Here is a 26,998-nt window from a genome sequence, read left to right as displayed (position 1 = left end):
AATACATTTTATTTTTAACAAAACACAACCCCTCCCAACCCCCTTCCCACTCCCCAGCCCTCCCCCGCCCCTCCCTCCCTTCCCCCTTCCCCCCCCCCCCCGACTTCCCAGAGCTAGATACAGGGTATAAAAATACAAACAATCATAATCTACCTTATGCAAACAACCATAAACTATTAAATCTATTGCACTTTAACTCTTATAAAATAACTACAAGCAGTATAAATATCACATCAATAATTATTCAAATGCTGGATAAAACTTTTTAGTCCCATATTTACTCCACAATATATCTCTGTTGCAAATAGCCTTTCAAGTACGCTGAGAGATACCGGCATATGTTCATGTGTGCCCATTCTTAGAAGGAGGGGACCAAAACAGTAAAAGGAAAGATGAGAAGGAAATGAAATGAAAGTTAGAGGACATTTAACGAATATAGAAAGAGCAGAAAAAGGTGCAATCAGTGAAAATTGCCTGTAGCTAAACATTCTTGCGGTTACAAGGATATGGGTTTCTCAATAATTATTTTGCTACTGAGCATTCTCTCTCTCCCTCCCTCGACTCTGTCTCTTGCTGTCTCTGTCTCTCCCTCCCTATCTCTCAATTAACTAACTATTGAAAAGGGAAAAAAATACATAAAATTATATAAGAAGGAACAGAAGCTAAAGAAAATATAACTGTACAAAGGGAATGTTTACAGAGATACTTTTAATTTAATAATTTAATTTAATAATTTGATTTCTATACCGCCCTTCTCCCAAAGGACTCAGGGCGGTGAACAGGGCAATACACAATAAAAATCAGATACAAAAATTAAAAAACCATTAAAAAACCATTAAACATCATGCCCATAAAATCAATACATATTAAGTTAAAACTAATTTTAAAAACCCAACCCCATCCCGTCAGACCAGGCCAGCTTGTTCGAAAAAGAATGTTTTAAGATCGCGCCGGAAGGAGCGAAGGTCGGGGGCCGTCCGGAGCTCAACCGGTAAGCTGTTCCAAAGGTCTGGCGCGCCCACCGAGAACGCCCTCCCCCTGGGGGTCACCAATCGGCATTCTTTGATCGGCGGCACCCTGAGGAGGCCCTCTCTGTGGGAGCGCACTGGACGGAGGGAAGTTGACGCCGATCAATAAACTGAGACCATGTTTCACTCCAGTCATCTATGACTGGTCTATATTATTGTAATCATTTTGAATTAAAATTGTTATTAGATGTTTGTAGAAAGAAGAGCTGCAACTAACATAAGGTGAATATTATTTTCTCCCCAGGCACACGATATTCGCTAGCAACACTTCCTCTTTGCCAATCACGGACTTAGCTAATGCTACCACCCGGCAGGATCAGTTTGGTGGTTTACATTTTTTTAACCCGGTACCTCTGATGAAGCTTGTAGAGGTAAGGAGTCTCAATCATATTCTAAAATGAATCTTGCGCCATGTTCAGTGCATGCTGCTATTTAGGCATTAATGAATTATTTATAAAAATAATAAGGATGGGATGCAAATTAACAAGTTAAATAAATATATTAATTAGATTATTGAGACTAAAACTTATTAAATTTCTCCTCATTGGAGCAGATAAAATAGCCATTTGGTTTGAGATTCTGCCCCAACAGTGTCCAAGCAGATACCAAAGAGAAACCCAGCAACAGATCACGAGCAAAAAACGTATCTCCCCACTTGATTGAGGCATTGATTGCATTGAAACTTTGGAGTAATATATATTCAAGGCTGCAGGTAGTCCTCGACTTACAAAAACAATTCGGCCCAGAATTTCCAACTGCAAGCAAGGCAGTTAAGTGAGTTTTGCTCCATTTTACGACCTTTATTTCTTTTTACCACAGTTGATTAGCACATCACTGCAGTTGATAAGTAAATCATGTGGTCATTAAACAAATCTGACTTCCCCTATTGACTTTTCTTGTCGGAAGCCAGCTGGAAAGGTTACAAATAGCGATTTCATGACTGTGGGACAGTGCAACTGTCATAAGTACATGTGAAAAAGGCAATAAGTCAGTTTTTTCAGTGCTGTTGTAACTTTGAAGGGTAACTACACGAATGGTTGTAAGTGAAGGACTACCCGGAGTAGCCCTTGGTAGTCTGATTCCCCTTGCACATATTTCAAAGAGAAGCAATCCATTTCTGTATTAACAGATGCTTTAGAAGAAATGTGAAGTGGGGAATAATATTGCCTACTTCTATTCATAGCTCTCTCTATGGTAGTTTACTTATTTGTTTTTTTAAATACATACTGCTTATCATTGAAATCATTTTCATGTGACATACAGCATAAACAGAATAAGTTTTGCCTAAAACGTTCTTATGATTTGTAATGTATCTTTATTGGTTTTTTTACTATACTTTATACTATATTTTTTTTTTAAAAAATGGACTCACACAAAAATAATAGCAATAGCACTTCAACTTATATACCGCTTCACAGTATTTTACAGCTCTTTCTAAGCAATTTACAGAGTCCACAGTCAGCATATGGCCCCCGACAATCTGGGTCCTCATTTTACCAACCGTGGAAGGAGGAGTCAACCTTGAGCCAGTCAGAATTGAACTCCTGGCAGTGAACAGATTTAGCTTGCAATACTACATTCTAACCACTGTGCCATCATGGGTTTGTTGGCTGAAACTTAACAAAGATATTTCAGGGGTGTCAAACTCAATTTCATTGAGGGCCGCATCAGCATTGCAGTTGCCCTCGGGGCCAGGTGGGCGTGGCCTGGGTGGGCATGGCCTACTGGGTGGGCGTGGCCAGAGTGCGTATGGCCTACTGGGTGGGCATGGCCAGCTCTACATCGTTCGCATCAAGGGTGCCTATGGGGCCCTGGGCAGGAGTGGGACAGATCTGAGGGTCTCTGGCAGAAGGAGGGTCTCTGGCCCAGGGCCAAGGCAGTGGGGGCCGTTCCCTCACTGTTTCCAGGATGGCTTCGCAGGCTGCATGAAACCACTTCGTGGGCCGGATCTGGCCCCCGGGCCTTGTGTTTGACATGTCTGTAGTAGATAATAGCAGCACAGTAGGCATCAGTATGGGTTATTGAATGCCAAGATAATTTTAAAAATCAGCGTATTTTTCAACTGAAGCAAAATCCATTTTAGCATACTTCATTTCTGATGGAAATTGGTTCAGAGAATGGACAGCATAATTGAAATAGTTTGGAGAAGTGGTGAAAAAGAAGTTCCTTGTCATTAAACTATTTGAGATTTAAAGAAATAAAGTCTGATTTGGTTAATCTCTCTCCTGCAACATGGTATTATATGAAATTGTTTTTTAGATTGCTGAAAGTCCCTACACTTTGATAATGTTTTTGCCGCTAGGTTATCAAGACGCCGATGACGAGCCAGAAGACTTTTGAGTCCCTCATGGATTTCAGCAGAGCAGTCGGGAAAAATCCAATATCTTGCAAGGCACGTTTATCTCAAAATTAAGAATAATGATGCAGTAGGGTCACACCTGGCCACCCTGAGGATTTTTTTTTACCTCTGTCTCATTTTGGAAGCACATTTCTTGCTAAACCACCAACAGCACAAGACTGAGGGATATAACATAGTTATAGAATATTTTAAGAAAACACTGGTTTCAGTCCAACATGAACTTGGCCTTGTTTCCTCTTTTTTCCCCATATACAGTAATGGCAGTTTGATAGTCAACGATATATGTAACAAAAAGAGTAAGTAACAACATTTATTTATATAGGCAGTCCTACATAAACGGGGACAGGAATGTCCATCTTTAAGCAAAGTGGTTATTAGGCAGAACATCATATGACTATATCAGTTAGCAATGGTAGTTTTGGTAGTCCCAATTGTGGTTGTTAGACAAAGACCACACTATTGTTAAGTGAGGATATAAGGACCCACCTCAGCTAACCACCCAAGAAAGCAGAACTCTTGAAACGGACATTTTCTCAAAAGGAAACTTTTATTAAGGGTTACTGACAGTAAGGAAGTCAAGGTAAGATCTGGAGAAAATCCCGCTTGAACAGTGTAATTAAACCAGCAATATTCCCCCTCCCACCAAAGTCATAGTGTCCGTTCGAAATACAGCCAATCCACGGGTGGCACAATGAGTGGTTAACTGGTAGAGTTGGTGTGCATCTCAAGGTCTTCTCCAGCTTTCGATTCTCTGTAACCGTCTCCCTGAGAAGGGAGACACATTCCTTTCTCAAGCAGATAGAGGTGGAAGAAGGAAAGCAGAAAGCGAAAGTTATCCCAAGTGAAAGCAAATATCTCCCCTCCCCCCAGCTAATGGCAGGCCCCAAAGCAAAGCACAAGAATATATAGATGGAAAGGAGACAATAAGGATTTGAGGACCTGACAAAGGACCTCCTGCTTCTCCTGACCTACCACACACTTCTGCCCATTTGCTGCCGTTTCAGTTCGGACCACATCCATCTCCCCCCTGCACTCCAATCCCACTGCCTATCATTTCTACCCCTTGCTCTCCACAGCTGACTTTCTTAGTTTTCTTTCTCCTACTGATTTGGAGGTGTGCCCAGCCTTTTCAAGAGGCCAGAGATGGGGTGGGGAGGGGACCTTGGGGTGGGAGATGGCAGGGGTAGGCAGCAGAGTGTAGGACTGCCAAAAGGACAGACATGGGAGAGAGAGAGGTGGATGGGGAGAGCTAAAGTACATACTATATCTGTAAATGAGATGGACTTTCAAGCACCCAAATTTTGATCAGCAGAGGGTGGGGCAACAACTATAACCCAGAACTGTCCTTAACTACCTTGTTTCCCTGAAAGTAAACCCGCCCCTTAAAGTAAGCCCCAGCTGATTTTGGGGGGTGGGACTAATATAAGCCCTCCCCTGAAAGTAAGCCCTACTTAAGGGCCTGCACGGATGGCCTGCCTGTGATGAGGTGAAGCCGATGGGGGAGGGGAAATCCGGTATACTGGTTCCTTACTGCTGCCCAGCTTGTTCTGCCATGGCCTGATGGCAGTGGCATTGAGCAGGAGGCGGCAAATGGCTGTTTTCGGCACGATGCGGCTGTTTACCGCCTCGCGCGTTGCACGCAATGCCGCTGCTGTGAGGCCTGGTGGATCCTCTCCCCTTCTGAGCCACATGCCATTATACCGGTTCCCTACCGCTGCCCGGCTTGTTCTGCAGCCTCATTGGCTGTGCCATTGGTGAGAGCAACGTGGCTCAGCCAAAAGCAACCGCAGAACCAGGGGGAAGGGTTCCCCCTTTACTTGCCCATTCTCTTCTCTGTCAGAGAAGAGAAGTTCACAGCTCTGCCTACAGAGCCACCAAAGCAGCAGGTGAAGCGCCAGAGGCTCGGGGAGGGATGGCGGGCAGGGCATTGGCAACAGCAATGCGGCTCGGCTGAAAGCGGCCGCAGAACAAGTGGGGCAGGTAAGGAAAGAAATCCTCGCTGCCCCCAGGAATTGCCTTTCTTTGCTTACCTGACTCCCAGTCCTGTGTTGTTTCTCCTTCGTGATCCGCTGCCACCACATACAGGGAAATAAAGGAAGTTTTTTTTGGGGGGGAAAGGTCAATCAACTTCGTAGCCCCCACCTCAACACCCTGCCCATGGCTGCCCTGGGGCTGCAGGGGCTGGCCTGGCACAGGAAGGGCATGAGCCACACCCTCCTGCCACCGTGCAAGGTAAGGTTGCCACGCCCGCCCCCATCTAGATGCCCTCATCTCCCCCAAGCAGTTTTTTTTTACTAACCTGTGTTTCAGCTGCATTCCGTTTCTCCGTTCGCTTCTCCGCCTTCACCGGTTTTTTTTTTTTTTTTTAAATTTTATTATTAAATTTATTATTTAAAAACATTGGACACAGTACCAGCGAGCTGACAAACCTTTTTGTCTACAATGTTTAAATATATATATATATACATGTATATATGTACATCAAAAATACACTTAAATACACTTAGATTACAAATCGGTGAAATACCACAATATTTAAAACAGTGAGCTAGTCTGTAAAACCTAATAGAGACCTTTCTTTTTATCCATCCAAAGATACAATTTGTTCCAAATTCTATAATAGTCTGATTGATCTTTATTCTTTAATTCCAAAGTTAATCTGTCCATTTCAGCGCAATCCCAAATTTTCCTAATAACCTCTTTTTGTCCTGGGATCTCATTCTTTTTCCATTTTTGCGCAAATGATATTCTAGCTGCTGTGATAATATGGATCGTTAAGTATAGCACATCTTTAGGATATTTCTCTTTCGTGATTCCCAACAAGAAAAGTTCTGGACTAAACTCCAGATCTTGTTTCAATATTTCTTTCAGCCAAATCCAAATCATTCTCCAAAATTTTTGTGTTTTACTGCAAGACCACCACGTGTGGAAGTATGTGCCTATCTCTTCAGAACACTTCCAACATTTGGGAGATACTGTTGTGTACATTTTTGCTAAGCGGGCTGGGGGGAGATGCCATCGGTAAAACATTTTAAATAAATTTTCTTTATACGATGAGGCCAGTGTTATCCTTTTATTCCTATCCCAAATTGTTTGCCAAGTATCTAGGTCGATGTTATGTCCTAAATTGTTAGCCCAGATCAACATGGGGTCTTTCACTTGCTCTTCAAACAGCTTATATCCCAAAAGTAATTTATAAAAATTCCTTATTTGTTTAGAGTCCGGTCCCAATAATATTTTGTCCAATGCTGTTTCAGAGGTATATATCCCCCATTCATTTTTATCCTTCCTAAATCTCGATTGGATTTGTAAGTAGGCCCACCAATCGAGTTTTATACCTTGTAATTCTAGTTCATTCCTAAGTTTCAATTCCCCCTCCTCATTCAGAATATCCTTGTATGAGATTATGTTACCCAAATCAAACAGATTTGGGTAAACTATCGCTTCAAGGGTGGATAGCCAGACCGGTATTTTGGTGTAATTGTGAGATCTAATTTTTTTCCAAGTATTGAGTAGCGCTTGCCTGATCCGGTGTCTTTGAAAATGCGAGAAAAGACCTTGTTTCTCCGTCCATAGGAAAGCATGCCAGCCATATTGCAAATCGTGACCCTCTAAAGTTAATAGTCTTCTATTTCTCAAGATTACCCATTCTCTAATCCAGCTCAGGGCCGCGGCGTGGTAATATAATTTCCAGTCTGGCAATCCAAAACCCCCATTTTCCTTCGTGTCTTGTAAATATTTCAATTTAATTCTTGGTTTTTTCCCCTGCCAAATAAAATTTAGTGATAATTTATCCAAATTTCGAAAAAATTTAGAGTCGAGTTGAATTGGGATATTCTGAAACAGAAACAGGATTTTAGGCAGAATATTCATCTTAATGACAGCGATTCTTCCCAATAATGAGAGTTTTAGGTTTCCCCATCTTTCCAGGTCACCTTTTATTTGATTCACTACACTATCATAATTATCCTTTTTGAGTGAAGTGCATCTAGCCGTAATGTTAATCCCTAAATATTTTATTTTCTTGACTATTTCTATATCCGTGATTTCGGCCAGATTACCTTTTTGTTTATTGGTCATATTTTTAACAATCATCTTGGTCTTATTTCTATTTATTCGCAGTCCGGCAACCTCACCATATTTAGATAATTCTTCCAATAGCTTTGGTCCCGTCTGACATGGATCCTCCATAATAAAAACTAGATCGTCCGCGAAAGCTTGCAATTTAAAGGTTTCCTTTTTAATGGTTAATCCTTTTATCTTTGGGTCGTTTCTTATAGTTCTCGTTAATACTTCAAGAGTCAATATAAACAGCAACGGTGATAAGGGGCAGCCTTGCCGTGTTCCCTTTTGAATTTGAAACTTGCTAGATGCTTCCCCATTAATAATTATTTTTGCTTCCTGATTGTCATAAATTGCCCTAATTATATTTATAAATTTTCCACCCATATTCATAAAGCTAAGCTGTTGGCACAAAAAAGACCATTTAACATTGTCAAATGCCTTTTGGGCGTCTAAGAAAAGTAATGCCATCTGTTGTTCGCTATGTAATTCATAGTACTCCAATGTATCTAATATTATTCTAATGTTGTGCTTAGTGTGTCTCTTAGCGAGAAAACCATTTTGATCTGCGTGTATGAAATCATTCAGAAATCGTTTCAATCGTTCCGCTATAATTGATGTAAATATCTTGTAGTCCGAGTTAAGAAGTGATATGGGTCTGTAATTTTGGATTAATGTATGGTCTGTGTTATCTTTCGGAATAAGGGTTATATTTGCCTCTAGCCAAGATTTAGGCGTCCTTGCGCCTTCTAATACTGCGTTAAATACCTCCACTAGGGGTTGAGCTAGGATATTTTGTAATTCTTTATAAATCTCTGATGGAAGACCGTCGGGTCCCGATGCTTTATTATTCTTTTGTGCATTAATAGCTTTTATCACCTCAGATAGTCGAATTTCCTCGTTTAACATATTTCTGGTATCTTCTGTGACCTTAGGTAGTTTGGCTCTTTGAAAATATTCCTCCATTTTCTCCACACTTGCCTGGCTATCTTCTTTATATAAACGTTCATAAAATTCCTGGGCTATAATTTTTTTTTTTCCTCCTGGTGGAATATTCTCCCTTCCTCATCTCGTAGTTCGTGAATCCAGTTTTTCCCCTTTTGTTTTCCCAATTTGTATGCGAGCCACCGGCCCGGTTTATTTGCATTTTCAAAAAAATTTTGTTTCGTGTTTCTCAATTGTTGTGCCAATTTCTCTTTGTCTAGAATGTTAAGTTTGTGTTTAATCAGATCCATAGATTGCTTGATATTCTCTTTTTGTGGATCTTGTTGGAGTGTAACTTCTAAGCTCTTATATTCCTCTTCTAATATTTCCCGTTGTTGTCTTTTCCCCTTATTTTTATATACCATATATGCCCTCGCTACCCCTCTCATCACAGCCTTAGCTGTATCCCAATTGTTTTGTACTGAGGTGTCTATAGCTTTATTTTCCTTAAAGAAAAAACTTAGTTCTCTCTCCATCTTAGATTTGAATTCGTCTTCTTTTAAAATTGCTCTTTGAAGCGTCCATCTGGATATTTTTTTGGAACCTTTCCAGATAAGTTTAATAGGATTGTGATCTGCCCAAGTACCTGTCGCTATATGTACCTCATCTATTTCTGAACTAATTTCTTTCGTCATCCACACCATGTCTATTCTAGACCATGAGTTATGTCGGTTGGAGTAATATGTATATTGTCTAGCCTTACGATTTCTTTCCCTCCAGACATCTTGGATATTTAGTTCCTCAGCCAAGTTAAGAAAAGATCTCGGTAGAGTTCTTCTCTTCTTTTTCCTAAGCGTCTTTCCCATATAATCCAAATTTATATCTAGGATAGCATTAAAATCTCCTATTAAACAAATCTCCTCATAATCAATGCTACATATCTTATTGTGAAGTGTTTTGAAAAATTGTTCTTGGTTATGGTTTGGGGCATATATCTCTACCATCATGACCTTCCTGTGATTTATTATAACCTCGACTATCAGTATTCTACCCTCTTTATCGTTATAAATTAGTTTTGCAGTCAATTTTGGGTTTACATATAGTGCCACTCCTCTCTTTTTCTTGTGTCGGTCTAAGGAAACGAATAGGTTCCCTATTCTTGGTTGTACTAACAAATATTTTTGTTGTTCCTTTATATGGACTTCTTGTATTGCCACGATATCCAATTGTTGGTGAATAAGCCTATTAAAAAATTTCCGCCTTTTCACTGGCGAATTCAATCCATTAATATTCACAGACATAATACTACACTCACCTCCCTTCATCTTACTTATTTCTGGTTTTTGTGGATCTCGTGATTCGGGGCTCTCTCTCTTCCTTGTCTCTAGTTCCATGTTTCTCTGTTAACTCACCGGATTTGTTCCTTCTATCCTCTGTAGCTAAGATCTTCCCATCCATTGCCACACGTATTGTATCTCTTTCTCTTACCTCCCTTCCATCTTGATCTTCTAAATCTACTTCCTCTTGGCTATGGAAGTGGCGTTTGTAAAAATCTTCTGCCTTCTCTATCGTGTCCAGTCTATGCCTTCTATCCTGCCACGTAACAAGAATACCCTCTGGAGTTAGCCATCTAAAGTTTACATTTTCTCTTATTAGTTTGGATGTTAAGAATTGATAGCCGCGTCTCAGATCCCTCATCCTTTTAGGTATCTGTTTAAGGATGGTGATTGGTTGGCCCCGAAATTCTAATGGTTCCTCTCTAGATCTATGCAGAAGCTCATCCCGAATTGATTTTTTAACTAACCTTACATGTACTTCTTTTGGGAGGTTGTGCCTTCTCGCATAATTAGTTTGGACCCTGTATGTTTCATCAATTTCCGCCAGCATTTCCTCCTTCCCTACACCGAGTGCCTTTGCCATCAGTTCTGCCATCATGACCAACAGATCTTCCCCTCTTTTTTCTTGAACGTTCTGGAAGCGTAGATAATGAGCAGCCTTTTCTGCTTCCAGAAAAATGACTGTTGTTTCTAATTCCTTATTAGCCTGAAGGAGTGTTTCATTTAAATCATCTACTCTCTTTTCCTCTTTTTCCATTCTAGCTTCCATATCTTGAAGTCTTTGTTCATTTTTGACTAATTGCTGTTGAATCCCTTCAAATTTATCATCTATCGCTTGGATTTTCCCCTTTAATTCACCAGTGTCGTTTCTTATTTGGCCTATTTCTCTCTTCATCTCCTCGTGGTTTTTGGCCATTGCCTCGTGTAAGTTTTGCAAAAGGGCATGTAAATCTTTAAAGGAATTCGAGTTAGATCTTTCCCTTTGCAGCATATCCTCTATAGATTTCTGATTAGAGGGACTTGAGGACATCCCCTGTCCCTGTGCTGCTGCCTTTTTGCCAGCGCTAGGCTTAGTTGCTCCCGAGATACTTGTCATGTTTCCCCAATTTTAACAGCGTTTTATCAATGTATAATACCCTGAGTCTTATATAAACCTTTTAACTCTATGACAAAAGATATATAAAACAGTTACCACCAGATACTTATTACCAACTAAGCAATTTATATAATAAAATTCTATAGTATGAATATAATCAAAGTCACGTTCTTCTTCTTTCCCCCCCCCCCGTTTCCGGCGCAGAAATTGGCACCTTTTCCGTCTTCCTCTGCTGTCAAAGACCAGTAGGTGTCCCACTAAACAAACCTCCAGTTACTAAATTGCTATATCAAATGGCCGCCCGTGACAAGTAGAGTAGAATTTCAAAAGTTTCAAAAGTTCACAAATTCAAAATTTACCAGGATAGACCAGACTAGACCAAGCTGATCGCTTTCCACGCCCGACAATCCAGAGTTCAGTCTCTAAGGCTCCAAAGCTCAGACTTTGACTTGTTGTAGCTTTTCTCCAGCTAGAATACAGTCATATAGTCTTCGGCTTTCTTTCCCTTGCTGTTTTTGCCAAACGCCTCCCTCAAGACTTCTATCGCCGCTTATTCCCTCTCCGTGAGGCTCCCACTTCGAACCAGTACCTCTTTCACAAGCGCTTCCTATTTAATATTCGGATACACTCTCCGTCAGCTCCGCTCTACCGTTGTCCCGCTGCTTACGTGCTAGCTCCGTCCCTCTGTCAGATCTTCATGTCGGCCATTACTGGCCTCCTTCTCCCCGGTTCGCTCGCATCAGACTTTCTCCGGATCTTCAACACGAACTGCCGCTCATGAAGGTTCTCCGGGCTGCCTGCAACTTCGGATGTCCCTACAGGACCTCCTGAAGCTCCGAAAAGCCCCCGCGAACACTGGGTGAGAGGTTGTGCGAGGAGAGAGCTCCGTTCACACAGCCGCCCGCTCTGACAGTTGGCTCCGCCCCCCCGCCTTCACCGGTTTTTTGTGGGACTACTGGTAAAAAAAAAAAAAAGTTCAATAAACTTTCTAACTTCTTGAGATCTCGTGAGAAGTTAGAAAGTCTGACTGAACTTTTTTTTTTTGTCCCACAAACACGCGGCGAAGGCTGAGAAGCGAACAAATGGAATGCAGCTGAGAGGCAAGTTAGTAAAAAATGCTTGGGGGAGGCAAGGGCATCTGGGCGGGGGTGGGCTTGGCAACCTTACCCTGCGTGGCTTCGGCAGGTATCTGCACAGGCCCCGCCCCACCCCCACGCGCACGCGGCCTACTTGTGCCAGTACCAGCAAAAAATAAGCCCTCCCCCAAAGTAAAACACACTGCTTACTTCAAAAGAAAGTAAGACAGTGTCTTACTTTTGGGGAAACACGGTACCATTCATTCAACAAGAGCTTGGCAAAATATAACAAACTTTGAATGGGGACTGTCGGTAATACTTATATTGTAATAATGATCTGTTTTACCATTAACCCTGTTGTATCTTGTTTTTTTTACATAGGACACTCCTGGCTTTGTTGTGAATCGACTTCTTGTACCTTACCTGATGGAAGCAGTTCGGCTTTTTGAAAGGGGTAACGTAGAAAATTGTCAACCAGTATTTGGGACTACAGCCCCCAGTTTGCCTATTTGCTTGTTCTTTAATCTGATAGAGGCACTGGGAAGGTTCTGAATAGGGGAGGCAGCCTGTTGGGAGTTGTTGCCACGTTTGAAGCAAAGACATTGACACAAATCTGGAACAATCAAAATGTTCCTGGTTTTGTTTCTGCCGAGCAGCAACACACAGAGAATTGCTTGGCAAACTACATTTTTCCATTTCATGCACATTCCTAAGAGACCTCTTTCAAATTTCTGTTTAAATGACAATGAGTGCAAAAAATTCATTTCATATCCTTCCAGCCAATTTTGTTATATAGGATAATGTGTGTTCTGTATCTGCTGGGTTTTTAAAAAAATAAAAATAAAGGCCTTCTCCATCTCTATTTCCAAAAGTATCTTGTGACATTAGGGAAATAAATTACATTCTGGCGCTTATCGCTGGAATTGGAAGTGTAATTAGCATTTTAATGTCACTAGAAAAATCCATGTTGAAATTATAGGTGCAATACTGATTTTTTTTTTCAAAGCTATTTTTTTAAAAAAAGTATATAAAATTTGAAGTGAAAAGAACCTGGATCAGCCATGTCTGAACAGCTCAAAACAGTTATTGGCCTATCACTTTTTAAAATTTTAATCCCATTTATATCCCGCCCTTCTCCGAAGACTCAGGGCGGCTTACAATCTAAAGCAGAATGTGCTTAGCAATGTGCTTTACTATGCTAGTAAAGCTACCTCTGTAATAGTAAAAAAAGAAATCCTGATTTTTAAAATCTAAATTTTGGGGTCACTAAGGTCAGCAGTTTGGCGGGTCAAATCCCGAGTGCCGCGTAACAGAGTGAGCGCCTGTTACTCATCCCAGCTTCTGCCAACCTAGCAGTTCGAAAGCACGTAAAAAATGCAAGTAGAAAAATAGGGACCACTACGGTGGGAAGGTAACAGGGTTCCGTGCGCCTTTGGCGTTTACTCATGTCGGCCACATGACCACGGAGATGTCCTCGGACAAGCGCTGGCTTTTCGGCTTTGAAACGGAGATGAGCACCGGCCCCTAGAGTTGGAAATGACTAGCATGCATGTGCGGGGAACCTTTATCTTTACCTTTACCTTAAGTGTCCCTAAATTGCACTTACCGTATATACTTGAGTATAAGCCGAATTTTTCAGCCCACTTTTTTGGGCTGAAAACTCCACTTCGGCTTATACTCCAGTCAACAAAAAAAAAGAACTGTCCCTTCGTTCGGAACAGGCTGCTGAGAGAAGGGAGGGCTGGGCTCCGCACGGGCTGCAGGTCCAGCGTTCGCCCGCCGAACAGCTGATGGGCGTGGCCGGGCTGTCTCCGGAGCCGGGCGGGTTCCACCGGCGTTCAGCGTTCGCCCGCCAAACAGCTGATGGGCGCAGGCATGGCCGGGCTGTCTCCGGAGCCGGGCGGGTTCCACCGGCTGGGCTTCCCACGGCTGCCTCAGCAGTTGGCGCGGCCGCCGGCGTTTGCCCGCCAAACAGCTGATGGGCGCGGGCGTGGCCGGGCTGTCTCCGGAGCCGGGCGGGTTCCACCTGCGTTGTTCGCCTGCCGAACAGCTGACGGGCGCGGGCGTGGCCAGGCTGTCCCCAGAGCCGGGCGGGATCCACCGGCGTTGGGCGTTCGCCCGCCAAACAGCTGATGGCCGCAGGCGTGGCCGGGCTGTCTCCGGAGGTAAACTTCGTGACCCACCCAGCCCATGCATAAAACAGAAATGAAAAGTCTTAAAAAAGTTTTGCGCGGTTAAATAAACAGCATTTGCATATTGTTTCTCCACGGAGCACCGACAAAATTCGCTCAAATTAAGGAACGTGGGGAGCTAAAGAATCGGGCTATAGGGAATGTCTGGCATGATGGGCAACCCTGGGAAACACGAGGACTGTAGTGCAGTGGCGTAGCGTGGGGGGTGCAGGGGGGGGCTGGCCGCACCGGGCGCAACATCTGGGGGGGCGCGACCGGCGGGCTAGGGCAAGGCTGCTCGCGAGCGAGGGGTATCTGTGCCTGCGCCGACACAGAAACGCTTCTCTCTCCGGGTGGGGGAAGGCTCAGCGGCTCCCTGGGTCTATATACGCCTCTGTATGCGCACGCCGCCTCGCACTCCCGCAAACGAGAAAGAAAGAATGGCAGCGTCTGCGAGCCTCGCCAGCGGCGGCGTTCCTTGGTGTGGGCGTGCCTGCGTCTTTGGGTGTGAGGCTTTCGGAGAGGCTGCCTTTGGCTCCTGGTACTTGCAGCCGGTGTAAAAGAACAAGTCTGTGAAACTACCAGTATAGGTAGTCCTCGACATGCAACAGTTCATTTAGTAACCGTTCCAAATTACGACAGTAGTGAAAATCGTGACTTTTTTCACACAACACTTGCAGCATCACCATAGTCACATGATCAGAATTTTAACACTTGGCAACTGACTCATATTTTTGAGGTAATGTGATTTATGGGGTCATGTGATTTATGGGGTCATGTGATCAGTCAATGGGGAAACCAGATTAATTTAACAATGATGTTACTAATTTAACAACTGCAGAGATTCACTTAACAACCGCGACAAGAAAGGTTGTAAAATGGGGCAAAATTCACTTAACAAATGTTTCACTTAGCAAATGAAATGGGCTCAATTGTGATCGTAAGTCAAGAACTTACCTGTATTCCAGGTTGTGATATTTCTGAGCAGGGCTATGAAATACCCAGGGCTTTTGCTAATTAGTGGGTGCAACACCATTTTGTGAAGGGTCATAGATCTTCCCCCTTCTTTAAAGATAAAATCTTGTAAAACCATCAAATCTTGTGAGATTTCATCTTGCAAGAGATTGACCTGAACATGCTGAACCCAGTGAGATTCTGAGCATACAAACAAAAGGATGACTGGAGTTTCTAACCCCTGGAATAAGTTAACTGATATCAAATAAACTAAAATAGAACAAAGGTCTTAGTTATTTTAAGGTGGCTCGCCATGACTTGATTCTAAAATTACTACAAAATTACCTTGAGGAATGCCTTTTGGGAAAAATGGGAGGATTCCAAGCTATAGATGAATTTTTACTCAACTTCCTGCAATTTTAGTGCCCTCCAGATGTTTGGCCATCAATGACCAGCAGGGCAATGAGTGGGTTATGTGGAATTACATGAGCTGAAGTCCACAGACCTGGAGAGCAGCCAGGATGGGGGAGATGTGCGCTATTTGTTGCCATGTTGATGGAAATACGAGATAATAAGGATAATTATTGTCCTTTTCTTTCAAACCTTAGAGCCAGTTAACTCTTAAAGTAAGCCGTGTGTTCTTCAAAGCAAGGACGGCTGCTATATAAAGAGCTAAAGAGAACTTTCCTCTCTGTAACTATTCAGGATTAAGTTCCCTTTTATGACTGTCTGCTATTAAGAATATTATTTCAAACATTTTGTTTGGAAGGCAGCCTTTCCTCTCTTTACAGATGAAAGACTTCCATTATCAAGATCCTGTAAATATATTTTAGATATTAAATGCTTCCTTTGTAGATCTTATAAGTGTTTTCACCTTGTGAAGCAAGATTATCTATATTTCTTGCTTATCCGTCAATAAATATTGCTAATTACTCCTCAAAGGCAGTATAAGAAATTAGTAATTTTTTTAAAGCAAAGGATAATATTGTATAAAAACCGTTTTCTCTAAAATATTGCCATATAAAATACTTCAACAAAATGATGCATTCCAAATTTAAGCAACCAACCGGTGGGTTTATTTTCTGATTTGAAACTTTTTAATTTATTGAGCTTCATTTAATGGTATTCCTTGAATCTGGCTATTGTTTGGACTTTAAATACTTTGTAAGAGGGAATTGAAATACGTATATTCAAATGATTGCTATAAGAAACTGGATAGCATCTAATTAAAATAAAGTTTTAATTGTCAGACTACACTGGCAATGTTTTATGGTTTAATGTGGTGTTCTTCTGCCTTCTCCAAATGTGGAATGGATAAAAGCTCACAGGCTGTTTTCCAAAATGTTACTTTGCTGAGAACATGGTGGCCCCTAGGGGGAGGGCGTTCTCTGTGGGCGCGCCAGACCTGTGGAACCGCTTGCTGGTCGAGCTCCGGATGGCCCCTGACCTTCGCTCCTTCCGGCGGGATCTAAAAACTTATTTATTTGAGCAATCTGGCCTGGTTTGATGTGTTTGGGGGTTGGGGTTTTAACATGGTTTTTAATTATTGTATATATCGGGCATAATATTTGTTTTTTAACTTTTGTACTTTGTTTTTAATATTTATTGCCCTGTACACCGCCCTGAGTCCTTCGGGAGAAGGGCGGTATAAAAATTTAATAAATATAAATATAAACATTTTCTTCACCGAGTTAGAAAACTTGTGGGCCACATGCTGCCAGCGTTTGGTAAAATATGAGAAGGTTAACATTAAAAAAAGAACAAAAATGCTTATGATAAAGTAAATACGGTTAATACATCTCCATTATTCAGAGGACAAAGCCTCAAGCTGTCAGACCTGGAAAAAATGTGCATATTTGGTTTTGTTGATCAGCCATTTAGTTGCCATTGGATGATTTAGTGTATGTAGTGGGTTTCTGTGTAATTCTCACTTTTTTGGTGACTGTTATTCTTGTCATTGGAATGCATAAGACTTATTCCTTAGAGACACTGCTAGGTAACTAGGTAAATATACTCAAAAAGAAGCCATTTTGAAGTATGGGTATTAAAAAGCTTCTCCATTGGGTGCTTCTCTGGACCACAGTTTTGGGAGCTTAATAATATAATTGTGCAATGCCTTAGTCAACACTGACTTCTGGAAAAACTGCTGATTTACTAGAATTTTGACAATGTACAATAAGGAGCACCAGGTTTATAGGTTGTATGATGATGATAACTTTATTGTCACTTTGAATATACAATCGGCATACATCAAAATGAAATTTCGTATTGTGTTATGTAATGCTATAAACTTGATTCTTGTTCACCAACCAGAGTCACTTTTAGTGAGATGGGCAGCTATATAAATTTGATTGTTAATAAAATAAATTAATGCAAGAAGAGAGATAGAACTCTGCCAATTCAAATGTCAACCTTTTGTCTAGGAGATGCATCAAAGGAAGATATTGATGTTGCCATGAAACTTGGGGCAGCTTATCCTATGGGCCCATTTGAACTCTTAGACTATGTTGGCTTAGATACCACTAAATTCATTATGGATGGTATGTATATCATAAGTTCTGTTTGAAAATCTAAAAACAGTCATGAGGGAAAAATGTTTTGATGGCGATGTTTCACACAGTGCCCTAATGCAGGGCTTTTCAACTGGTGGTACGCGTGCCACCGGTGGTACATTGGCACCTGTCAGGTAGTATGCGGCCCCGCCCAGCCCAGCCAAGTGTAGCGGGGGAGGGAATGAGCCAAAGCAGCACAACGCAGGACTTGTGATGAGAGAGTCCTCAGGAGCTGTAGGGTTGCTGGGGTGAGACAAAGGCCCCAGGATCAGCACTTCTGGCGCACCCGGAAGAGAAAGGAAGAGGAGGGTGGTGGAGACAGGAGAGGCTATAAAAGGAGGCAGTTTGGGCAGGAGAGGGAGAGAAGAAAAGACTCTAGAGAAAGAGGCAGAAGAGAAAAGGCTTTTGTCAGAGAAGCTGTAAGAGAGAGAGAGAGAGAGAGAGAGAGAGAGAGAGAGAGAGAGGAAAGGATTTTGGAGAAACGTGTGTGAGAATGGGGAGGATATTGAAGGGACGAGTGTGTGAGAATGGGAAATGCCAGGTGAGCCGTGCTTTGCAGGACGAAGCAGGCAGATCTATGCCGGCAGGCCCGTTGGGACCAGGATGGCTCCGAAGGAGTTAGCTGCGGGGGGGGGGGGAGGAGCAGGAGGCTTTCCAGCAGGTGCTGCCAGGCCTGCAAATGTGGCGCTGCCCCTCCACTTTCCAACCCCCAAATTCCGCAGTGAAGTTGGGTAGCCACTAAGTGCCCCTGACAAGCTGAAAATCTGCTGTAGTCTTGGTTGCCGCCCCCTTCTTTGGCTGGGCAAGGCTAGAGCATGCAGCCTTCAGACGGGAGCGCCAGGGGAGCACCGCTTTGCAGGACAAACCAGACGGAGGTACTTGCAAGTCCCACCCAAGCTATGGCGAGGAGCAGCAACTGCGTCTGTGCCCTGGGGCCGAGGAGAAGGAACTGGAGCAATGGCTGGGCTGCCTTCTGGCTCGCTGGATTCGAGGTTTTCCTTTGGGGGCGTATGGCCTGACTCGCTGAAATGCAAATCCCTCTCTAAGCAGGGATTAGGAGGCTGAAGGCCTCTACTTTTGTGGCCATGCAGTTCTAAAAATCGATTGGCTGCTGCTGGGGAGGAGAATCAAAATAGGGCAAAACAAGCATAGTCCACCATGGTTTATTGATTGCAAAGTTTTTGTCCGGTTTTCCTATCCCTTCCTGGGCTATTAAAAGCACATTGGCAAGGTCTGTATTGAACACCTGGCTGCAACCTACTCAACCGGATTTTAGCCTAGCCCCTTGTGCAATCCCCGGCCAGATTCTGGAGGTAGGAGGATGTAGTAACAGGAGAGAGCTGCAAAATTGATTCATTATTTATTCTTCTCTTTAGCAGCAATAACTATGTTCTTTGACAACTTTGCTAGCAACGGGCAGGCTGTGAACTTTCCTTTCCCCCTTGGGGAAAGAATTCAGAAGTGCTAGACTTATTTTTCCTGCTAATTACAGTATACCTTGTTGGTTTTTAAAGGAGCTTATGAGAAAAAGATGTGTCTGAAAATTAAAGGATGTATGGATTGAGTTGTGAGACAGGGAAGGGAAGTACATGGACTTACGCGCTTCCAGTTGCTGACAGGTGTGCCACTAATATTCTGACTTGACACCTGCATGCTCTCAGGGCCCAAAGATTATCTTCATTCTTCATAGGGCGGTATTGTGGATTAACTAAATTTTTCTGGGTTCTGATTTTAAGGTGAGTATCCTGAGCTACGGTGGCCTTTGATCTTCTTAAATACATAGTAATAAAATAATGAGAACTAAAGGCTCAAAGGGAAGGCAGATTAGAAAGAACAAGACCTTTGGGGGATCTTCAATTCCCTTCCTAGTAAGAGTTCCTTAATACGTAAGGTTTGCTCTTCCTAACATCAATAAAGGTTTTTTTTCCCAGAAAATATCTAAAGAGCTGTAATTAGTGATTTAACTATGTTTTCTTTTTGGCTATGTTTTAATTTACATATAATGTATGTTTAATCGAGGAGGGCTTGGAGAGGTAGAAGTGGCCAGTATGGAGGCTGCACCTTGCCCTCCAGATCTCTGTCTCCCCTGCAGATCTCTGGAGAGGAGGAGGGGGTGGCAGGGCAGCTGTGTGAGGGAAGTCTGCATCAAGCCCAGCATTCTTACCATGCATGATTGGAAATGGGAATTCCCTTTCGAGAAGGACCAGCCTCCTTTGTGCAGGACCCGAGAGCGCTGCTCCCCTGCCGCCTCCTCTTGCTCTCCAGAGATCTGTCAAGACAGAAGTTGGACTCGGAGGAAACTGCTTCCTGCAAACGTCCTCCACCCCCTGCTTTGCCGGGAGGGGGCACCGGACAGGGAAACATCAACGATGTCTGGGATTGGGAAAAGAACATCTCTTTAGAATGCTATACACACACACACACACACACACACACACACACACACACACACACAAGCCTTTCAAGCTTGGAGACTTGTATCCAAAACTGAGCTAGCAAATTGCCTGGGCTTGGGGAGAAGGCCCTCTCCTTCCTCTATGGATAAAAGTCCCCAAACCTGGAATATGATGTGTGTGTGTGCACGTGCATGTGCTTGGCTGCTAGCAGTTTGGGGAGGCGCGTTTGTGGGGCACCGAGTTGTTCCCACATCGAGTTAACCGGTGCAACTTGTTCCATTCCGACCCAGCTATCTTGAGTCAGCTGTGTCCAGTGAGTGGCATTGAGCAGGCCACACCCACCTGCTAGGCAACTGGTGGTACTCGAATATTGCCATATCCTAAAAGTGGTACAATCTCCGAAAAGGTTGAAAAGCCCTGCCCTAATGCAACAAGTATGATCAGTTTGTCTATGCTTAATATTCTGACATTGTTTCTATAGCTGTGGAACCAACAGCAAGGGGCAGGCAGGATTGACTGGTCAAAACAACAGAACCTAAAACATGAAAACCCCTATGAGTTTTTTCCACTTCTTGTATTTTTAAAAGAGTATTGTGAACAATCTGTTCTGTACCAGCCTGCTACCGGCCCTGCAGAAAAGGCAACCCCTTTATAAATGGCAAGAGGCTGGAATGACGTCTGCCAAATTTATTACTACAAAAAACAAACAAGACACGAACCAAGATTCAGGAGCTTTGAAACACTATCTGAGTGGTTGCTTTCAGCAAACCAGCCCTCCCCAAACATTCCCTTTATAAAGAGTTCAGGGCGTGGCCTCTCTCTGCCTCCTTCCGAGAAGCCCCACAGCCTTCCTCTGTTTACTCCTACTTGACTGCCTCCTGCATCGGGCGTCCTTGAAGAGGGCCAGCTGTGGGTCATCTTCATCCACACTGTCAGGCTCACACAGCTGGGTCTCCATGGTGACCAAGTGGGAGGGGCCTGCCTGAGGGCTATCATCAGCAAGATCTTCAACCCCCTCAGCAAGGTCTTCAACACCCCCCTCCTCCTCTGATTCGTCCGACCCAACTGCCGAACCCACAGGCTGACCCTGAATCACAACACAATCTCAGATTTGTTATGTGTAACATTCCCAGAAAAAAACATTAATGATCCAATTCCTACCCTAAAAATCGCTCTATCTTTTTGACTTCCCAATTTGTCTCTATAGGATTAAGTTTTATCCTAGCCAACAACTTGAAAATAGTCTTCTTTAAAAGGGTTGCAAGATTTGAACTGAAATTCTCGTATTGCTTCGAATACAAATATGGGAGCCAGTTTTATTGCTACATTAAAAAATATAGTTAGTTGTGAATGAAGAAAACTATAAATATATGTGATACATTAACAGATTAAGGTATTAACTTAATGCCTGAATTTTTTGCCTCTCTCCAATTAGGGTGGCATTCGTTGGAACCGGGCAATCCTCTCTTTGCTCCAAGCGAACTTCTAAATCAGTTGGTAGAGGAGAAGAAACTTGGAAAGAAGACCGGCGAAGGATTTTACAAATACAAATGAACTTTCCAACGTGCCGTGTTTTTCTGACACGTGTAAGGAAAGCTGCTGAGCATTTCCATACAGTATTTGTAATACTGCTTAATCAGGGCCATAAGAACTAGTCAGTGCTGTATCTTGATTATAAAGGCTGAACAATTTATTTCCACAATGTGGTCTTATGATATTTTCAGTCACTGGGATTTATTGGGAGCTTTACACATTGAAGTGCCTTTTTTGAAACTACCACGGATCTAAATACACCTCAGGTGTGTAATCATCCAAATAGTAGAAATTTTAATATGAATAAAGTACTTCAAATATATAGTTGCTTTGATTTTTTCCCCCAGTAGGTGGCAGTATGAAAGCAGAGTATGAACAACATTTTCCATTTCAGCCAATAGCTAGATTCAGCATATATACCAGACATGTCAAAATCTTGACGTCATGTGACGTCGAGCGATGTATCGGAGCTTTTTTCCCACTGCCGGCAATGGGGTGGGCGCTGGGGTGGGCGCGATTTTGTCGTGACACGTCTGGCCCGTGGGCCGGCAGTTTGACACCCCTGATATATACCATATGTTCGTCCCCCCCTTTTTTATGCCTTTGTATATCAATCAATTTGCATGTCTGTGTCTGCATCATATAACACAAGTTTGCTGTAGAATTTGAACAGCAAGAAGGCAAGAAGGTCTATTTTTTTTAAAAGGAGAAAAGGATGACTTGCATGTTAAACAAATATAAACAGACTACCTTAAAATGTAATACTAAATGGTAGCTTGTAGGAACTGTTTTGACATTGAAAATCAATATGATGCAGTGGTTAAGTCATTGAGCTAGCAACAGGAAATACCAAGTTGAATCTTTCCGCAGCCATGGAAAATCACTCACAAGGTTTTGGGGTGGGTGGAAAGGAAAGGTGGAAAGCTATTTTTGCCACTTGAACTTGTGGAGAAAAATTCAGATTATAAATCTAATTAATAATGTTCTGTAATAGGACAGAACAATAGCATTGCCCTTTATGGTTGAGGACCTGCCTTCAGTTGCTCCTTCTGATGTGCTTATCAAAATCCTTGGAGTATCTTAATGAGGATTTAAATTTGGAAAATCTTGACTTAAATAAAAAATAAGACATGATGCTAAATACTAAGTACTGAATTTGTATGAATCTCGTAGTGTTGTTGGGCTTTTGTTAAATAGCAAATCATATTTATTGAAGCAAAACTGGTATTAGCTACTTAGAGCTTAGAGTGGAATACACTCAAAATAGTACTGGTTGGAACTTAGAACATTGTCTCCTTTATTTCTCTTGGTCCTCTGTTTTGCATAAAATGGCAGGCAGACAGGAAAACAGTGTGGTCATTCAGGACACTGCAAAGAATAAATTGCCATAAGGAGGAACTGTTTACAGCAGTGGTCCCCAATCTTTATGGCTCCGTGGACTGGCAGCAGTGGTAGGGACAGCAGCAGCAGGGGGGAAGGGTAGTTTGTACACCCAACCTAGCTCTCATGCATGCGCAAATGAAATTTTGCCCATGTGCCTGCTCTTTACACAGTTCTCAATCCCTGCAGCCCAGGGATTGGGGACCCCTGGTTTAGAGGATGGGGCTCTATTAATGGGTATTGTTGAAGACTGATTTCATATATATACTATGCAATGTTCTCTTCTAAGGTACTGCTCAACTACCTGGAAGTTGCTCATATTACAAAGAAATGATAAATCAAGATTAAGTCTATTGGTGGAGTTGCCAGGTTGAGTCACAACCTGCAGTCCTCAGTACTGTGCCCTAAGAACAAAAAGAGAAATTGAATAAGGGAAACTTGTAATATGTACAAATATTTAAAAACATTATTTTCTTTCTGCAAAGGTAATTTGAAAGCTGCAAGGCATTTATTTGCCACACTGCAGCATAACTTAAAATGCCAGAACAGACAGAGAGACCATGCATATTTGAACTTCAGTAAAGAGCCCCAGAGACATGCAGCTGTAGACTGAGAAGCTTATTGAGCATCTATAGTTCATAGGCCTTCAGTTGAAAATCAGTTGTGCCACTGTGCAAGATAATAGCATGTAGGAGCAATGAAAATGCTCACCAGGAGTTCCCAGCATAACTCTAGAAATTCCAGTGAAATATAATTCCAGAAAAGAAAAATAATTAAGTAACCTAGGAAGGAACCATATTCATCAAATTAATTTAAATTCAAATTTTAAAAAATTACTTGATCCATCGTCCTTTTTAAAGAATAACCTTTTGCTTGAAAAAGAATAAATCAAAAATTAAAAGTTCAGTGGGAGGGCTTAAAGCATACTCCACTTGTGTTGGGAGATGCACTATTATCTCTAAGGACCTGTATTCTACAAAGTAATGGGTAAGTGCAATACAAACAATTTAAGAGTACATAAAAATGAATATAGTAAACGCTACATTGAAAATTACAACTGAATACTTTGGGGGTTTCTGGGGCCAACAATGAAGACCATAAGTAGCCCTTTATCTCACGTTATGCACCTTTAAAGTAAATGAAATAAACATGCATGTCTCTATGCTTGAAATCTTACAAAGTCAGTCAGAAGTTTCACAACATGGAACTTTTGCAACAACTGGATTTAACTATCATTCCCTATGTTAACAGCTTGTTCACCCAATGTTTATTATGAAGGTCTCCAAGTGTGAGCCATTTAAATCCTTCACTAATAAGACATAACTCATTATTCAGCCCATAAAAGCTCAGTAACACCTATTCTAGATAAAGCATCCTACAAAATAATAGCTCTTTTCTCTATAATAGCACATCTCAATTATAAGATATGTTGATTTTAACTCAAGTATTGAGGGTATTGAAGTCCACACACATTAAAGTTGTTAAGGATAAGAAATCCTAAAGGTGCCTTTCTAAAAGGCAACCTGCCTTTCTTGGTTTCTTCTTTGAAAATGTTTTGATATTTATCCAAGAAACTTCTTCGGAACTGAAAAGCTTCTTGGATAAGCAGCACAATGTTTTCAAACAAGAAAGCCCAGTTGAATGAGAAGAGAAATATTTTCAAAGAAGATGCCTTTTGGAAAAGCATCTTTAGGACAACCATGACCTGGACGATTTGAGAATCTCCGTAGACATAAGGATAAGAAACATTGCTTTATAATCTCCCAGAAGGCTGTTGAAAAAAAAAAGCTAATATGTAAGATAAACCTAGAAGCCTGGTTAACTTATTATTTAAAAGTGGAAGTTACCTAATGGCACAGAACTGGCCATTATATAATAGAGTAGAATCCAGAAGTTACAAGTTGGATCAATTTTAAACAACAAAGACATAAAGGCAAGCCATGTCTGGCAGAAGGTTCATGTTTTTCCATGACTGTGCAGAAGAATGTAGTCTTCAATTACTCAGTTAACATGGGCCTTTTAAGAATTATTAAGTTTAGTGTCAGATTTATTTTTCTCTAAATCTTCCATTGCTGTTTCTTTTCCTTTTTACTTAGATGTGTCTATTTTTCATATAAGCAGGCAGGGGAAGGGGAGCTCCTTCCAGTTCAGGATAATTTTCATCAATAAAACATTGGATTGCATTTTTTCCCCTGCTATGTGGACATAACATATTTTCACAGAGCAGACATGCCACCAAATCTGGTTCCACTGAAACTGCAACATGAAACAAAGTGAACCAAACAATTTAACCAAGCCCAAAAAATAAGTATTTTATAGTTTTATTACAAAGCTTTTATTAAAAAAAACATGAAAACGACAACAAAAATGATCAGCACATTAACTCAAATTGGAATGACAAAATATATACTGGTTGTCCATTTTTTTTTGTGGCAAAGGCTTTGCCTTAAACTAAAAAAAATTGGGTACATCAATGTTCATTTCAACAACTGGCATAAAATCCCACTAAACAGGCTAACAGAAACAGATACAAGTACAGAACATTCGAAGTAATAATAATCCAAGTGCTGGGCTTTAAAAAAAAACCAAGAAAATTCAGATATGTGAGTAGGAGAGTTTACGGAAAACAGATCCAATAAGGTATGTTGCTTTTACACATATAGAGAGATGAAGCGAATCACGTGTTTAGTGTACATATACAATGATTTTATCTGTTACAAATAGTTAATTCAGAAATAAAAGGGCTTTATCCTCCAAATGCTTTGTTCTTCTCCAACAGGAAAAAAGAAATTAGCATTATTTAAAAACCTTATAAAACATTGGGGAGGGGATTTCAATGCTTCTTTAAAACCTCAAAGTCAATAAAAATGTACACCAAGGCAATAACTAAAATATAGAAGCATTCAAGTTTATCTTTTTAGAATCTGAAAACCAAGATTCATCCTCTTGCACCATTAAATAACCCGGGTGATATCTTCCTCAAAAAATTACTTTTTGTTCCTTCAGTGTGAACGGACAAGATGGAAACTGCTGCTGCTGCTGGCTTATATCATTCTTTTGATTAAAGCAAAATGAATACAGCTGAGCTACTTCGTTGCTGACTCGGCAATGACAACATAGAAGATACAAATGGAGGAGTGTAAGGCGGAGTGGAGATAAAAAGAGGGAAGATCTGAAATGCTACTCTTGGCTCTCCTTTTTGAGTTGGGCTCGGAATTCTGTGATGGTGAAGGGACATGGCAGTGATTGTCTTTATGGTTCAATGTCTTTAGCAGTGACATCAGGGTAAAATTTGATACCCTTAGACATACTCCTTATATGCCTGGTTAGCTGAAGAACATCCAGGGAGATTTTAACAAGCTTCCATTCCAAGAAGAGGCCCTGATGTCGCTGCCTTTGTCTTGTAGGTTGAGAATGTGTGTCGCTTCCCACCTGCAGAGAACAATACAGTAATTGTTTTTAGAATTATATATCAAGGTACTTTACTATGCATTATTCATTAGGTTAATTGTATTCTTACTGTGCAGGCAATACCTTAGACTGGGATCCTCAACTCCTGGTCCATGGCCCAGTAACAGCCCATTGGGAACCAGGCCACACAAGGGGCAGATGAGCACACGAAAGTCCATTTGCATAAGTGGTGGGCATGCATGCAAAACCATTCCCTCCCTCCCTCCCTGCTACCTCCACCACTGCTGCCAATCCGTGGAGCAGGAAAGGTTGGGGACCACTGCCTGAAACAACCTTCACAATCTAAGCATTATCGTGCTTGGAATCCATGCATCTGAAGGGGGTCCAACATGGGGAAGGCTGGGATAGAGCAAAGGCAGGCAACCTGATACCTTTCATACATTTTGGACTGCAACTCCCACCTTGCCTGACCATTGATTACATGGGCCAGATAAGATCTGGAGGACACCTGAATATTTGTTCGTATGATTTTGATAAACCTTATGGAGGCAGTTACTCTGCTTTATGCAAAAGAAGAGAAATTTGCATCCAGATACTGTCCAATGACAACTTCCAATATATGGAACAAATTAGAATTCAATCTAACATACAAAGATCTAAACAAACGTGTTTGGAACCCTAGATCCAAAAACAAATACATATTGTGTGTAATGCTTACA

General features: G+C 41.8%; 2 protein-coding genes and 1 long non-coding RNA gene across 4 annotated transcripts in view; 1 reads left to right on the top strand and 2 right to left on the bottom strand.

Annotated features, from left to right (window-relative positions):
* The window catches only part of HADH (hydroxyacyl-CoA dehydrogenase), a 40,899-nt gene extending 18,292 nt beyond the window's left edge, over nt 1–22,607 (top strand). The window contains exons 4-8 of the mRNA XM_083367105.1: nt 1,273–1,399; nt 3,331–3,420; nt 12,264–12,336; nt 17,431–17,547; nt 21,391–22,607. Of these exons, the coding sequence (XP_083223231.1) occupies nt 1,273–1,399; nt 3,331–3,420; nt 12,264–12,336; nt 17,431–17,547; nt 21,391–21,509 (526 nt within the window). The 3' untranslated portion in view covers nt 21,510–22,607. The remainder of the gene's footprint in view (nt 1–1,272; nt 1,400–3,330; nt 3,421–12,263; nt 12,337–17,430; nt 17,548–21,390) is intronic.
* The window catches only part of LOC310643071, a 937,169-nt gene that overhangs the window by 791,876 nt on the left and 118,295 nt on the right, over nt 1–26,998 (bottom strand). The gene's annotated exons all lie outside the window — the stretch shown is intronic.
* Nucleotides 25,984–26,998, bottom strand: part of LEF1 (lymphoid enhancer binding factor 1) — a gene marked incomplete at both ends in the record, with an annotated part of 109,107 nt that continues 108,092 nt past the window's right edge. For both annotated transcript variants that reach the window (XM_083368084.1, XM_083368085.1), the window contains one exon: nt 25,984–26,300. In XM_083368084.1, the coding sequence (XP_083224210.1) occupies nt 26,221–26,300 (80 nt within the window). The remainder of the gene's footprint in view (nt 26,301–26,998) is intronic.

The sequence above is a fragment of the Vipera ursinii genome (genome assembly GCF_947247035.1).
Source record: "Vipera ursinii genome assembly, chromosome: 7".
In the NCBI taxonomy this organism is placed as follows: Eukaryota; Metazoa; Chordata; class Lepidosauria; order Squamata; family Viperidae; genus Vipera; species Vipera ursinii.
This window is presented reverse-complemented; position numbering and strand designations above follow the sequence as displayed.